Consider the following 16,953-nt stretch of genomic DNA (forward strand, 5'->3'; position numbering starts at 1 on the left):
AAAGGAATTAGACACAAAACTGCGATTCTTGATTACTGTTAAGAAATATTAAACAGTATATCAGAATATATACATAAACCTATGTACTAAAACCACATAAACACAGTGACTTTGATGAGTTATTAAATCTCAATGCTCAAAAATTCTAGCTCATTCAAATGAACAAAAGCGCAGTTCAGTATTTCCCCTAAAGTCTTGAATAAGACAAGACGCACGTCTTAGGTTGCATTTTCGCCATACACCAAACATTCTAACGTCGATTGGCGTTATTAAAGCTGCATTCAAATCTAAGTACGTGGTTGCTTTGTATTGATTTCACATAAACCAATAAATTGATTCTGTTGTCTTGAATAGTCCAATATATATATAATTATGCAAAAATGTTTTCATATCAGGTGTATAGTGATATTAAACGATTTGTATGCTTTAATTCATCAATATACGGATGAATGCTCTGTGGGTAGAGGTAATCGGAAAAAAATACCAAAATCAACATAAACACATACAAATTTTACTAACCAGTTGATATAAAAAACTTCCAACCAGAAATTGTTCATGCAGCGAAATTTCAGGCAAAAATAGTAGCCTTAGAATCTGGAAATGTAAAAAAGTAAAACACATGAGCACACACAAATTACTTTACAAATGCATGTATGTAATTTAGATATATAGTTTATCTCAATGTGAAGAAAAAGGAAGATGTAGCCATTTTATTGCACAGAGCTTTTCATTGGTTGGTTATAAACATTTGATAATGGTTGTGGTAGTTCTACAAGTTTCAGCCCCGTACAGTAGAACTATCTTGACATTCGAATTGAAGATTCTGACTGCTATGTTGGTTGACGGTTTTTTTGAGTTCCATATATTCCTCAATTGTAGAAATGTTGCCCTTGCTTCGCCAATCCTTGCCTTCACGTCTACGCCACACTCTCCTTGTTCATCGATGATGCTGTTGACCAGCTACGAGAAAGTTTCCACCTCTACCAGAGTTTCTCCATCAAGTGTGACTGGGTCGGTGATCTCCGTGTTGTATTTGAGGACCTTTCTCTCTCCTTGATATATATTGAAGCTTCTGCAACACTAGTTGTCTTCATCTGCATTTATTCGTGTGTTTGTGAAAGAAGGGCCAGGTCATCTGCGAAGTGCAAATCGTCTAGTTGCATCCAAGATGTCCATTGTATTCCGTGTCACCTCTCAGATGTGGAGGTCTTCATAATCCGGTCAACCACCAGACTAGAGAGGAAGGGAGAGAGTAAGTAGCTTTGTCTGTCTCCAGTCCTCACTTGGAATGAATCTGCTATCTGTTCTCCACTCACAACTTTGCAGTGTAATCCGTCGTATGAATTCAGTGTGATATTTCCGATCTTCTCAGCTAAACCATAGTGCCAAAGAAGGTTCTACAAGATTCTCCTATCCATACTGTCAAATGCTTTCTCGTGCGCAAGGAACCTGATGTTTAGTGACGAGTTCCATTCAATGGATTGTTCAACGATGATCCGTAGTGTCGTAATGTGGTCAGTGCACGACTGATCCTCACGGAATCCGGTCTGTTGATCTCAAAGTTAGGTGTCTACTGAACCATTCATGTGTTTCAACAATACTGTTGAAAACCTTTCCTAGTACCGATAATAGTTTTTTTCTCTATAGTACTCGTATTTGCTCATATCGATTCGGAATGGAATTGCAAAATGTACATTAATTAAATTAGGTCATCTTAATAATGAGCGGAATATTGAGTTGGGCTAAGGTTGTTCGTAGCTCCGATTTTTTAGCATAAATTACTTAAGCTTCTCCCGTTTGGAGGACTCTTAGTTTGATGTATTTGAAGAGGAAATTACAAACCAAAAGACTATTGAGAACGATCTCTCCAGGCATCTTGACGAGTATCTAGCTACTGACTGTTTTAATGGTGCATTTGCATGCTGGAAGGTCTTCACGACTACCAAAAATTACATCCACTAAACATTTCATAATGTAACATGATCCACTTGAACAGCTGATTTTATAGATAAAAAAGAGATTGTTCATTAAGCCGATTTATCTGTCACATTTGGTAAGATTTTCGGACGCGTTAAAAACCGTAACAGTAGATTTCCTGCAATGGGTGTTCTTTAAGTTGTTCTATGCAACCGAAGCATTAATATTTCACTGGATGCATAACTTCTGAATAGAAAATGCAAAAACAGAAATTTTTATATACTGTTTGGAATTCCCGTTGTTTCACTTTCGTAAGTAAGTGGTCGTTCATTGACTTCGCTGAGTCGTACCGATTGTCTTCTAGAGTATTATGCAGAGAATTCTTCATACAACCCTATCTGAAAAGCGTATGATCATGATCATAAGGATAAACGAGACTAGGAGAAGTTGTGTATTGTCTTGTCTTAGTACTTTCTTGTTTAACTTCCTTCTTAAAGGTCTATCTGGTCTCTTCGTAAGAAGAATATCTAGAAACGCTACTGTTTGGCCGCGATGGGATCAAAATGTCCATTACAACTGATGCTACACATAAAGACTTACGCACAAAGATATACCATAGTGTAAACAAAATACATAATAAAACATTGACTGCGTAGAGAGGACGTAATCAAAAAACGATCTACTACTAAACAAAGACTAGAAAGGCAATAAAAAATGAACGATTATGAAATATTTTAAACATATAGGTGAATAAACCGAAAGAATGCACAACCACGCCATTATGATGTTCGGCTCAAATTATACTATATCAACACACTAGATAATAATTTTTATCACTACCATGATAGTCTCAAGGATGGAATGCACAATGATCTAGAAGGGTGAAGCCTACAGTTGATAATGAAGTGAAAATTCGGCGAGACTATAATTTATGGACGAGCCAATCAGGAGCGTTTGAGGGATTTTAGGGTCACAGAGCCAACTTCAGTACTTAATGTTTGTTATAACGATTGAGTTTCCCACATTTACACGTATGGGACGTTAATTTACCTTAGACGGATATCTATACTAGATTCCCTCTCAGCGTCTATTCTACAGGACTTCAACACGACTCAGATCAAGATTACGCGATTAGGCTGAATAGAACGTAAACATACCTCCACACCGAAAACCGACACAACCCAACAACAATGAACAATCAACGATAATAATAAAAAGTATAGGGGAATATTCAACTTATCTAACACCCGTCAGATTATCTACACGGCTGACTCAGCAGAAAACCATTCATTATCATTCTTGCCCACACATTAATGCTAACTTACGATTGGTGCACAGGGGATTATATACAAAACGTGATAATTGAGTGGCAATAACAAATAAAATGGCGGGACTATAATTTGTGGATGAGTCAATCAGGTATAAGATAACAGATCTTTCATCCATTTGGCTATGTAGAGTTTTGGCATTATAGCTGATGTCAGTTCGTGATGAATACCCTATATATAATTCGTAACTAAGGCAAATTATGACAATTATTGCGAACTGGACAATAATAACACTGACTGCAGCCAGGTACTACAATATATACGGATGGTTAGAGAGCATACAGACTTCTACCCAGGCTTGGTTATGTGTGTCGTGTCGTTATCCACAAGTGGCATTTAGTGTACTCAACAACCGGAGTGCACACAAACAATTTTGAAGCTATGTTGTCGAGGCTGAAAGAGTTTTTGCAACGTTATCATGGCTCCAGAGGCCGACTATTCTGTAGCCATATGTATGATTTCCTATGCTGCATGCATTACGATTTTAGAACCTCTGAACCTCTTTCTAACCTTGACAAGTTTTTGAACCATGTACAAGAAGTGCATCCACTTTATTTCTTTGGTTTTGTATAATATATTTTTACTCTGTACTGAGTGTTTGCTGATTGGTTAATGTTTCTCCAGGTCACTCAAGATTCGTCCAAATGTCGTCCATAAATTGTAGTCTCGCCGAAAATTCAATGTAGACATTTCAGAACAAGTAAATCCCTTGGATAAACAAACCATTCCAGATAGATTGTCAACTTCGCTATACCAAGGTATTTATACATGTCTTAGAGTTATCAACGAAGCCAACATCAATAAAGCAACGGTAAGTAAAAGATGGGTTACTGGAAAATGTTGATATTCTTAAATTAGTTAATCAAATTCCCTACTTGTATAAAAAAGCACAGTCAGCACTAAGAAAGTGCTGATATCCAAAAAAGTTTAACAATCAACTTGATAAACTGGAAACAAACGAATGGTGTTAATAATCAATAAAACCTTTATTTAATATTCAACTTACAAGTTTTGAAGCAGCTACACAAGCTGCAGCCAATTTTTCAGTTGGTCGAGTCAAGAATATTGGTCTTTCACGTGGCGCAACACGATAGCCAAGTTGCGACTATTAAGAGATGATTAAATCGGAGAGGAATACAATGATAACAAAAACAAAAGTGGTAATAAATATTATAGAAACGACTAATATAGGTACGTGGAATGTTCAGAGGATGAAGGAAACTGGAATGATCATTCCAATAGCGGTAGAAACGAAAACGTACAACCTGGTGGCAGTTGGAATACGCGAAACCGATTGTATACAATCTGAAAACAAAAGATCAGCTTTGTTGGAGGGACTTTTGTATTATGATCATGATAATAATCCCCTAGACACATAAGGAGTTGCGCTGATGCTGTCCAAGGAAGCACAAAAAGTACTTGTGGAATGGGAATCTCATTGATCCAGAATCATCAAAACATCATTCAAAACAGAAAAAGACGCTAGAAGTACTAAGGTCACACACTTTATGGAAATCATCAGGCTGAACCACGAAGCAAGCCCCAACTTGAAATCTTCAGGTCAAGACGAGAAGAGGCAGACAAAGAATACATTTGGCCAGGAAGTGGAGGCAAAAAGCAAGAGAATGAATGGCAGCTGCGAACAACTAGTGAAGAGAACACAGGACAGAGTTGTCTGTAGAACATTGGCCGGTTATCTGTGCCTCGAGATAAATAACGGGTCTAAGTAAGTCGGTTGTAAATAGCTCGAACGCCTTTATTGCTAAATACATGTTACAATAGCATTACATCATTGTTATGTAATGATTAATATTGTAAAAGAAAAGTCCAAAAACGTTTCCGTCTTCTCATTTCACTGCTATATATAATCGAATTTCTCGTCACTTTGCGCAGCTACATTCAATGGACTAAATTGTTACTTTCAAGATGATGCAATTATACGTTCACGTAACAAATTACCTATATCACTGTACATTTCATACACTTGATAATTTTATGAAGTATACACTACATGCACAGTAAAATTTCAACCATATCAGTAAGTTTGGTATTTATACATATTCTAGATGATAAAGATCATAATCAGTTGGCTAATATTTTACATTCACTACACCACTTAGCATAACAGATATCGAAAAACAAACTAAAGTTCATATGCTGAAACTGAGTTCACATTGTATGCAAAATAGAAACGATTGGATATAATTAGCATAAAAGTGTTTTGTCTTTCGTTTTCATGCATTAGATGGATATCTCAATTGTAAGAATATAACGTTTTTTCATAATAATGAATTATACATTCAAATATACTAGATAACTAGAAACGTTTTTGAAATTACATAATATTTGAGATTAAAAAATTACAATTCGCAGCGTACCATTGAACTAGATGTTTGTAGCAAGTGTGAAATAGGTGCAGCATGCCATAACGGTCTACCATATTTTTGCCAAGAAGTTGAAACATAATTTGGTGCAAAACGACGTATACTGCCGGAAGGTTTAATTACCTTATGATTACGAAGCCAACATTCTTGGGCTACATTATTATTGATATTTTTATACAAAAGATTCAAACATAAATCTCTGAATAATTATATTGTTAAAAATAAATTTGACCGTAAAATAAGTGAATTACAAAAAGCAACTGACAATAAATCTAAACTATGATTTCTCGTCATGATCATGGATGTGCACTGACGAGGAGTCCCCTGCTATTATGAAACGGCGGTCAAATGCTTCCAGGTTTTCAGTGGTGGTCTAACATTGATAGGATCATGATCTCAATATAAAATAACTAATAATCTTGGTTAAGCCCTCTTATGAGCTTAACAATGTTATCCGAACGGTAGCAATTTGCATACTTCTTTGTACTAGTATGACCACTACCATATTTGTATAAACGTGTACGCTTGATCACATGACAGACTCTAGCTAAAATGTTGATCACTTAAAATATCGTTTGATGAATCATTCCACATGTGTATGTGTACTCGAATCATATTATTAGCCTTTGTCTTGCCTAGCTGCGCCTTATTCGGTTTGACAATATTTGCTCGCACACACATATTTGCCTCTCTGCTTCAAATTCACTCGATGTTTTTTATAACTTGGTTGTGTGTGCTATTCGCTAATACACTGTAGTCTCTGCTTCTTATTGCCTACTGATTTCAAACACCGTTGGGGTTTTTATAATAACGATCATCATGGTGATCGATTAACGAGGCTAAGACACTACAAAACAATTTAAACAAAACTGAAATGAACCTAACTTTACAATTAAACATGAAATATTAGGTATGACCATTAACTTGATTGATATTAAATATTGTCGAAAGAAGCCATTTAAAACCTTATTCTTTGTAAGAACATTATGTCAAATTACAAATAATATATTTCATATGTACTAACGAATTACTTCTTAGGTAAACAGGTTTGTTAATACATATGGTTCGTTACGTAAAGAAGTAAACAAGAGATCACACAGATTCATTATTGAAAACTTAAATGTTTCTGATTATTTAAAAAAAATCAAAGCAACTTTCCGGTGATTTTTAGAGTAGGTCCCAACATCAAAACGTAATGTACTCATAAGGCAACTTTTACCAGCTTATTAATAGATTTATTTCCGTTCTTTTTTGCACACTATATTCATAATATCATTCAACTACCACCCTTGTTATATGTTATTTAATTTAATACTGTTATATTTGGCAACTTTTTCATTTGATAAGTCTTTTAGTCATTTATTTACGGAAACCATTAAATTTATTATTCATAAACACTACCGCATATCAAACTTCATTAATAAACAAATTTCATTTGAAATAACATGAATTATCAAGTTAATATGGTATGTATACGCGTTGACTATTTTCACTGAAAGTTTTATTGTGGTAGATAGTATAATCACATCAATAAATTAAAACATATTACATACGGATTAATAATAAAATAATATGAAAAATAAGAAAAACGGATCACTTACATATTTTACGATGTTGTAAGATATAAGCTAAATCACTCGGGACTTCTAAACATTCTATTTCAGATTCACTTAACGATTTAACAGGTTTTTCGATTTTCGAATAATCCTAAAAACAAATAAATTAATTGAAGGATAATGATAAAATTTTAGAAAATGCCATTTTTAATTAAATTATTCTAAATTATAAACGGCAGCTAGTAGGACGTTGTACGAATCTGTATTAAACCTAACTTTGACAAGTCATAAATCGATATGAGAAAAGTAGTTAAATAGATGACAAGAAAAGGAGAGAAATTAATTTCACCTCTGACAGATATTGAAACATGATAACTACAGTTCTGAAGAAAGAAGTGAGATTAGAATGTGAGAAGCTAGGGATAGGTTAAACTTTTGTCAGGATCACCAGTCTGTACCATTAAGGAATTCCATATTGAGAATAGACAGCTGTTTATTGTTCACAAGTTTTTATTGATATCCCAACTGAAGTCACTTCGTATCTAATACTATCTACAAATAATTCTGATCTCTATAAAACCTCTCTACCAAATCTTATGCGTTATCTTTGTAACTTTGTTTAATTCACTTATCTTAATAAAAGTGAAAATTAGGAGCAGTGAATTTTCCAGCATATCCATATCAAATAACCATGAAGAAGTTTAGATTGCAAGAAATACGATAACAGAAGATTGAAATTTTGTTAATTAAAGATTGCTTTTGAGAGTTGGAAGAAACTTAATGTTTCACCAATCTTGGAAATAAGTTTATTGCAATTGGACAGTAATCATATTTAAGTTTACTCTTCAAGTTACTAAACCAATACAATAAGCGAAAGCTACTTTGTTATAGCAGAATGATGAATAACAAATAAATGTAAATTTATAAGTGATTAACTCACTTCTTTTAGTGCACCGATTTGTTGCTCCTATGATTAAGAACATTTAAGAATTAGCATATTTTATCGTAAGCATCTTCTATAGATTACGAGTAGCAATTAAATTAAAGTGATTAGGATTAGTTTGAGTTTGAAATGGTGAATTGTTAAAGCTTCGGCTGTACATGAATTATTCATCTAAACCTTTTTTGGATCAGTTAGGCTTTATAAATTCGACTTCTTGCTTCAATTAAAACAGTCAATAAATCTATTTGGTATTTCTACTTAAAAAATTTGATTTTATTAATGGGTTTTACCAGATTTTACATTCAGTTCAAATAGTGCTGGATGAAAATTAATGAATAAATAGTTCATCAGACTCGATAATATAGTTAATACGCATCTATTCTTTTAAGTTTATTAATTTTTCTACATATCATAGATATAACAATATAATCGCTGAATATCTCATTAAATAACTTGCTCGAATAAGAATTTTACGTAAAATAAGGAAACAGAATCATTTAGCCAACCAACAAATTATGCTATTAATTAAAGTCACGAATCTATAATAAACATGATCTCTTGGTAGTACTGTATTCACTAAGTGAAACAGTTTAAGGGTGAAAAATTCATTGCTATTCTGGTCATTTGTTAGCGTTGACTGAAATCAGTATTTTGGTAGCTTTTGAAGTTGGAACGATATTAGTTAACATCAGAACTTTTTACATTTTGACATATTAAGACCATTGTAATCTGGCACCATCATGTAACTGACATACATCTTTATTTGCTACTTTGTGTTGTACAACACTATAACATTTTGATATTTATTTATCCCAATGACTATTCTTAAAGTATGATACGTTTGTAAAAATTTCTGTCTTTTCGTTTCTCATTCGAGTACGATTATCATCGTTGATGTTTTCTTATCTATTAACCATTCGATGTATTGAGTCGTGTTGATTCACTTTCATATCAAAAGTATCTTCTAAATGTTCTTATTTAAAGCTTAAATAAAATATTCATATTATAACGACAAAATCATTAAGAACAAGAAAAATCTCGCAACTGAAAACCACTTCTCTGAAAGAATAAATCATTCAAGTTGTAAATCTTCATCATCTTTCAATATATGATTATAATCTATAATTTACATCACAAACGAGAGTTTATACATCAAGATATTATATATGTACTTTTCTAACATTTCTTCAAAATTAATAGATTAATTAACTGTGACAGTGAAAACTGACAAAAGTCATCTATAGATTTATTAGTTATCTAACTGATTAAATGTAATACATAATCATAAAAATGTAAAAGTATTATAAGTAGAGGTGGATGGTAACTAGCAATGAGATCTAGGACGTGCATTTCGTCCTATTTGGGAGTGGTCAGCTGGATGTAGATGTACCTGCAATCCAGAGTTTACGTTCACTCCGAGACTCGAACCCATTGCGTTATCCACTTAACTCCTGAGTCCATATACTCACAAGCTTATGCAATGGAGTGAAGTTTAATTCATCCTTGTATTGGTTGTTTGAATCTTCCACTGCTTAACACCATCCATTCTTGCTTATAATACTTGTGACTCAAAGAAATATCCAGGCAATCCGTACAGGATGCACATGAGTCAAGAAGAGACTGATCAATTGCAGTCCTAAACATCAATGAGAAGATTCAAACAAAAAAGACAGGAATAAAGTATGACAAGTATATTTACCTTGCTTCTATTTGCTAAATATTGAACGATATCGGCGTGCTGACGTCTGAAACACAGAAGTAAAAAACAAAACGTAAAAAATCAATTACAAGTGATAAGTCGAAAATCTAAATCAACACGAAACTTAAAGGGATATGAAACGATAAATGATAATTTATTTTCTGGTTCATTATCTTAAATAAAGAACAGGAAATCAGGTTTGATAATGAAGAAAAGTTTATTCGAGTTAATAAAATAAAAGTGAATGAAATAGTTCTGTAAAAAATACCAGAATTATTTCTCTATATCTGCAGTCATTAAGTTATTAGTGATAAAATGTTAAAATCTTATAGGTAATTTCAGTTCAGAATCAATTTTTCCCTGAATACTAATATTGATGTTGGTAGATTCATGAATGTGTTGATAAATCCAGAAACGTTTCATTAATTTTGCATTCCTTTAGGATAAATCTACTTATATTGTATACTTCCAAAAAAATTAATAAAAATACCTTCAACAGTGTATCGTACTTAGCAAATATTAGATAAAGAAATATTTAAAAACTTTGGAAAACTGCTCTTTACTCACAAAGAATTAACAACTATTATTTGACGCTGCAACCAAAAGTGTCCATTACATATCTTGCTATTTAGATTATTTCAAAATTTTCGAAATCAAGTGGCATGATTTCTGATAATTTGTTAACTGATTCAAAACGACGATTTAGGTTTTGAAATTGGATATCCGTATCAATTTGATTTATGCGGTTTCGCGTATCACAGAATTTTAGACCAAGTGCTAATACGATTCCGCATATCATACTGTAGCAAAGTGATTAGTAACCGTTTTGAAACCTCTCCATAAACGCCTGGTCAAACATAGTATTAAGGATGTATTCCAATTCGTCGAAAAGATAAGAAACATAAACACGAAAGATCAAACGATGATGTCCTTTGACGTAACATCATTGTTCACAAATGTTCCACTCAGAGAAGCTGTTGAATATATTTGTGAACAACTTAGAGAACAAGAAATAGAAACGACAATCCTGTGAAGATCATCAAAGAATTATTACTAAAATGTACTATGACTGTACATTTCAAATTCAATGGTGAAATCTACATACAAATAGATGGTGTCGCGATGGGTTCAGCCCTGTGTCCCATATTGGCAGACATTTTCCTCTCTAAACTAGAAAACGGCCAACTAGCACAAGAGATCGATAAGTTTTCATTTTACTACCGATATACGGATGATACATCCTTTGTAACAACCAGACGGACATCCTAGAAACACTAGAGCGTTTCAATACTGTTCACCCGTCCATAAAATTTACATGGGAGAAGGAAAATCGGGGTAGAATAGCCTTTCTAGATGTTCTACTTACAAGGAGGAAAGACGGGTCGCTAAAAAGAAACATAAATAGGAAAATTACCTGGACGGGTCAATATACAAACAGTTAGTCAACTAAAATGTAGGACCAGGCACATTTATACATCCGTGCTGAGATTTCGTCAGACACAAACCCATTTGGGCTGATCAGACTTCCAAGATAAGTGAAGTTGTCGACGCGTTCGACTACTTCACTCCCTATCCATAGTTCAGGTGTTGACGCAGATCAGTTCTGAAGCAACAACTTGCATTTAGAGGGAGAGAAGAGCATTCCAAACATTCTGGCATTGTTGCTTAGTGCAACCAAAAGACTGCATTCTATCAGCGTCTTCACCAAACAGGACTATATCATCTGCGTATTCTAAGTCGATAAGTGGACCTCCTAGTAGGAGATCAATACCCGAGGATTCAGTCGACGGGGATGTTATTTCCATCAGTAGGTCTATGATCAAGTTAAACAGAAATGGAGAAAGTGGACAGCCTTGACGGACACCACTTGAGGTTGCAAAAGCAGACGACAGTTCGCCATAAGCTCTGACTCGACTAGTAGAGTTCGAGTAAAGAGCCTTCACAAGGTTTATGTAATTCTGAGGTACGCCTTTCAATGACAGACACTGCCACAGAATCTCGCGGTCTACCGAGTCAAATGCTGCTTTCAAGTCAAGAAAGACCACCATTGTCGGACGTCGATAAGTATGCCTATGTTCTAGAATCTGACGAATGGTGAATATGTGGTCGATGCAGCCACGACCAGGTCTGAAGCTTGATTCTCTCGTGTTTGCTGTTCACGAGTCTTAGTTAGGCGTCTAATAATTATCGAGGCTAGTATTTTAGATATTATATTAGTTAAACTAATCCCTCTGTGGTTGTCACAGGATGATTTTGACCCTTTCTTATATATTGGGACGATAAGTGATTGTGACCAGTTAGATGGAATAACGTCTAACTCCCAGATCTTAGCTAAAATATTAGTCAACCTAATCGCTAAAATTGGACCACCATCCTTAAAGACCTCTGGAGCCAATCCATCTGGACCAGTTGCCCTTCCTCGTTTCAGATTAACTATAGCCTTTTGAACTTCAGCAAGAGTTGGGGGACCTACTTCAGTGTTCCATTCACTGTCTGGGAATGGAGGGTAGTTGTAGAGTAGCTGAAGGCCAGTTGAACTGTTCTCTGAAATGGTCCGCCCATCGTTCTAAACGTCTGGACTGGGAGCAGATGAGGGTGTCGTCTTTTTCCGAAATAGTCTCACTTACACTTGACTTATTAATTCCAGTTTCTTTTATTAGTCTGTAGAGCTGTCTTGTGTTCCCTATAGCCGCCGCCCTTTCCATCTCTTTTGCTTTCGTTTCCCACCACTGCTCACGGTCGTTCCTTAGAATTTTGCTTAACTTAGATCTGATTTGTTGTCGCTCTTCATCGTGTTCAGAGCCTGATGGGATGAGTTTACGAGAATCCATCAGTGCAATAAACCTTGAGGAAATCCATTGGTTATTTGTAACCCTGTGGTTTAAAACACTGATAGATGTCACTACTGTTTCCACAGCTGTTTGTATATCTTCCCAAGCAACATCTGGGTCAGCCTCGTCTTCAGAACTACCTAATTGTGACCTCAGTTGTTCCTGGAACCTACTTTTGGTTTTCTCGCTACTCAATTAAGTTCTAATGGGTCTTTTTACTGTGGCATTTTTGCGTCGAGTGAGGCGCAAGCAGATGCGTGCCTGTATTAGGGCATGGTCGGAGTCCAAGCACGTACTCCAGAATGAGCGACAATCTTCTACCGACCCTCTCCAACGATGACTGATGGCAATATGGTCTATTTAAGTCCATCGTTGGTTTGGTGTAGGGGGTCGCCATGTTAGACGATGTCCCTCCTTATGCTTAAAATTTGCGTTTGCTAAAAATAAACGATTGTCTGAGCATAGTTGCAGCAGACGATCACCATTATCTGTTCGTTGTGTCGGAATACTAAAATATCCACCTAAATGCCTTTCTGTTTGGTTTAAACTACCTATCTGGGCATTAAAATCACCTGCTACAAGTACTATGTCTGAACGTTTAGCTTTCTGAAGAAGTTCAGATAGCTTTCTGTAAAATTCATCTTTCACTTCATCTGAGCTGCAGTCGGTGGGAGCGTAGGCAGAAACGACAAAAAGGCAACGACGTGTGTCTCTATCCTTCCGAGTTCTTACGGAGCCGTTTAGCCGAACAGCACATAAACAACTGTTAATGGGGATCCACTTTAACAGTGCTTGTTCCGCCCTCATGATTAGTGCTATCCCTACTCCTGCCAGTCCATGAGGGCTGGCCGTCGGGTCACCAGATACACGGAGGGTGTATCTCGTTGGCTCTCCGTTTTGTCGAGGTGAGGTCAAGTGAATGACCACACTGGAATCCTGTATGCGTGTTTCGGAGACACAGCATACATCAATCGTACAAGATTCTAGGGTTCTAGCTAAGGAAGCCTGTTGAACGATTTGATATAGGGTGCGTACGTTGAAGGCTCCAATGTGTAGTTTGGAGCGAGGTTTCAGTGGACCTGGGACAGTGTTTTGAGCACTAGAATCGTTGGCTATGATGACATTTGAGGAGGAAGCCGAAAAAGGAAGTTTAGAGGTGAAAGTCGATGTACGAGGAGTAATAGGAAGTGAAGACGGAGGTTGATTAGGAATACAGTGGTCTTGAGTGCTGTTAGAGGTATGAGGGCGGCTATCACTTCCCGGTTGCCCACACCGTGGAAGGGTTGTTCTGGAGGTACCTGAAAAGGAAATTTGATTAGAGGTAGTCTTAGTGACCTGAGAGCGTGACCGAAGTGCCCAAGGAACAACTGCTTGAGGTCGGTCACACACCTTTTTATGGGTAATCTTTGTGTTAGCTCCGTACTTTTTGGGACCTTACCGCCGGAGACGGATATCCGTGGGATAAAGCAAGGTGTGGATTTTTAGGGTCGACCTTTTCTAACCCCACCCCTCCTTGTGGGAAGGCAGCATCGCTGTCATGCTGGTTGTCTGAAGGAAACACCTTACTGCTGTCACACCCCTGTACAGTCAGCAGTACGGCTTCGCCTTCGGACCTTGGGTTTGTTGCTTTTAGTCTTGCCGCTCTTCAACCGACCTGTCTGACATGGTAGGACCTTGAGGAACGGTTGTTCCAGCCAGTATAGCTCGGTTGCTTCATCCTGATAGGCAAGCCCGACCACCACTTCAAGGTAGCAACAATACAAAAGGAACCTTATTAAGACATTGCATCATAGAATCAAGAATATATGCTCTGTGGATACGATTGAAGATGAAACAAAGGTATTATACAGAACACTGAAGTAAAATGGATATCCCGAGAAATTTATAAATAAAAACATAACCAATAGAAGATAGCATAGAGAATGCCCAACTGTAGATAAAAAGGTTCTGTATATACGCTTACAATTCAGAGGCGATGCACCGAGTGAAATGCTAAAACTTAAGTTAAGCAGATCAATTCAAAGGACTTTTAACACAGGTAAACTATAACTAATGTTCCCTACACGATCAATAATCATTCCAAGGTTGAAAGATAAATTACGTAGACTAGCCACCTCTTTTGTGTCTATCAATTCAACTGCTCCTGTGGAGCCATTTATATTGGAAGATGTTCTAGGAATTTGTACATTCGGGCTCGTGAGCACCTCCCCGTATGGTTAAGCAAAGGTGTAGTCAAAACGATCAACAGCTCCATTTTAGACCATATAGTTCAGATAGGATATACAGCCAACATGGAGCAATCTTTTGCGATAATCGATAATGCTAACAGAAGTCTACCTAAATCCTATAGACGGCTGAAGCAATTGCTATTCGGATCAAAAAGCCAGAGCTTTGCATCCAAAAAAAATATGTTCAGCCACTCCGCCTGCAGCTCATCTAGAGTTACTGCCGGTTCCAAGCCCGGATAAAGGAGGAGGGTTTGGGCATGGGGTTAGCGACCTCATCCCGTAGAAAACTAACTCGCTAAAAGACGCTTACCAGAAAAAATAATTCAAACCATTTAAACTCTGCCCTGGGAGTTAGAAGATCTTCATTTAGAGGAATTATGACGCTTCATGGTGAAAGCCGAGTTCCTTCCGAAGCCACGAGGCCGATGCCCCTTCTAACAACCAGGGCAACAATTTTTATAGGTACATGGAACGTACGGACAATGTGGGAGACCTGGAAGACCAGTCAAATAGCAACGGAAATGAGGAGATACAAATTGGCAGTACTGGGAATCAGCGAAACCCATCGGACACAAGCTGGACAACAAAGGCTAAATACGGGAGAGATGCTGCTATACTCCGGTCACGAAGAGGAAAATGCTCCACACACTCAGGGAGTCGCTCTTATGCTGTCCAAAGTAGCACGAAATGCACTTGTAGGATGGGAATCTCACCGATCCAGAATCATCAAAGCATCATTCAAAACAAAGAAGGAGGGGATCACAATGAATATTATCCAATATTATGCCCCCACCAATGATAGCAACGACGACATTAGAGATCAATTCTACGAGCGGCTGCAGTCAATCATAGAGAAGTGCCCAAGAAACGACCTCACCATTCTGATGGGAGATCTAAATGCCAAAGTCGGAATAGACAACACCGGATATGAAGATATCATGGGACAACATGGATTGACTGGGAGAGAGAAACGAAAATGGGGGAAGATTTGCAAATCTGTTTGCCTTCAACAAATCGGTCATAGGCGGCACAATATTTCCACACAAACGTAAACATAAAGCTACATGGATTTCACCGGACCACACTACAAAGAACCAGATAGATCATATTTGCATCAACAAAAAATTCCGAAGGACAATGGAAGATGTGAGAACCAAGAGAGGAGCTGATATAGCTTCAGATCACCATCTAGTTGTGGCCAATTTAAAACTGAATCTAAAGAAGAACTGGAAAACTGGACAAACAGCACTACAAAGGTTCAATACAGCCTTCCTTCGAGATACTGACAAACCCAATGAATTCAAGATAGTTCTCAACAACAGGTTCCAAGCCTTACAGGATCTATTGAAAGAAGAAGAAACTACGACCAAGAGCAACTGGAAAAGTATCAAATAAGCATTAACTTCAACGTGTCAAGAGGTTTTGGGCCTCAAGAAGCACCATCATAAGGAATGGATCTCCATAGAAACACTGGACAAGATCAAAGAAATGAAGAACAAGAGGATAGCAATTAACAACAGCCGAACACGAGCACAGAAAGTCCAAGCACAAGCTGAGTACATTGAAGCAAACAAACAAGTGAGCAAGAGCATTACAGCTGACAAGAAGAAGTACGTGGAAGAACTAACAACGACGGCGGAAAAAGCTGCAAGAGAAGGAAATATGAAACAGCTTTACGATACAACGAAGAAACTAGCAGGGAAATATAATAGACCACAAAGACCGGTAAGGGACGAAGAAGGCAGGCCAATCACCGAAATTCAAGAACAGCGGAACAGATGGGTAGAGTACTTCGAGGAACTCCTGAATAGGCCGGCTCCAGCGAATCCACCGGACATCGGAGCAGCACACACAGATCTTCCTATAGATGTCAACCCACCAACGACGGAAGAAATCAGAATGGCCATCAGACAAATCAAGAGCGGGAAAGCAGTAGGACCCGACAATATACCAGCTGAAGCACTGAAGTCAGACATCGAAGTAACTACAAACATGCTTCACCTTCTATTCAAAAAGATTTGGGAGGAGGAACAAGTGCCGATGGATTGGAAAGAAGGACACCTCGTC

General features: G+C 37.0%; 1 protein-coding gene across 2 annotated transcripts in view; it reads right to left on the minus strand.

The window, feature by feature from the left end:
• MYO10_3 (Unconventional myosin-X) overlaps positions 1-16,953 on the minus strand; it is a 99,781-nt gene that overhangs the window by 52,536 nt on the left and 30,292 nt on the right. The window contains exons 18-23 of one of the 2 annotated variants that reach the window (XM_051213370.1): positions 9,828-9,873; positions 8,126-8,152; positions 7,231-7,336; positions 5,624-5,781; positions 4,252-4,350; positions 520-594 (exon numbers count right to left, since the gene is read on the minus strand). In XM_051213370.1, the coding sequence (XP_051069344.1) occupies positions 520-594; positions 4,252-4,350; positions 5,624-5,781; positions 7,231-7,336; positions 8,126-8,152; positions 9,828-9,873 (511 nt within the window). Of the gene's footprint in view, positions 1-519; positions 1,222-4,251; positions 4,351-5,623; positions 5,782-7,230; positions 7,337-8,125; positions 8,153-9,827; positions 9,874-16,953 lie in introns of those variants that run through there. The other variant, XM_051213371.1, reaches the window with a different exon arrangement.

This window comes from Schistosoma haematobium, chromosome 3, assembly GCF_000699445.3.
Source record: "Schistosoma haematobium chromosome 3, whole genome shotgun sequence".
Lineage (NCBI taxonomy): Eukaryota > Metazoa > Platyhelminthes > Trematoda > Strigeidida > Schistosomatidae > Schistosoma > Schistosoma haematobium.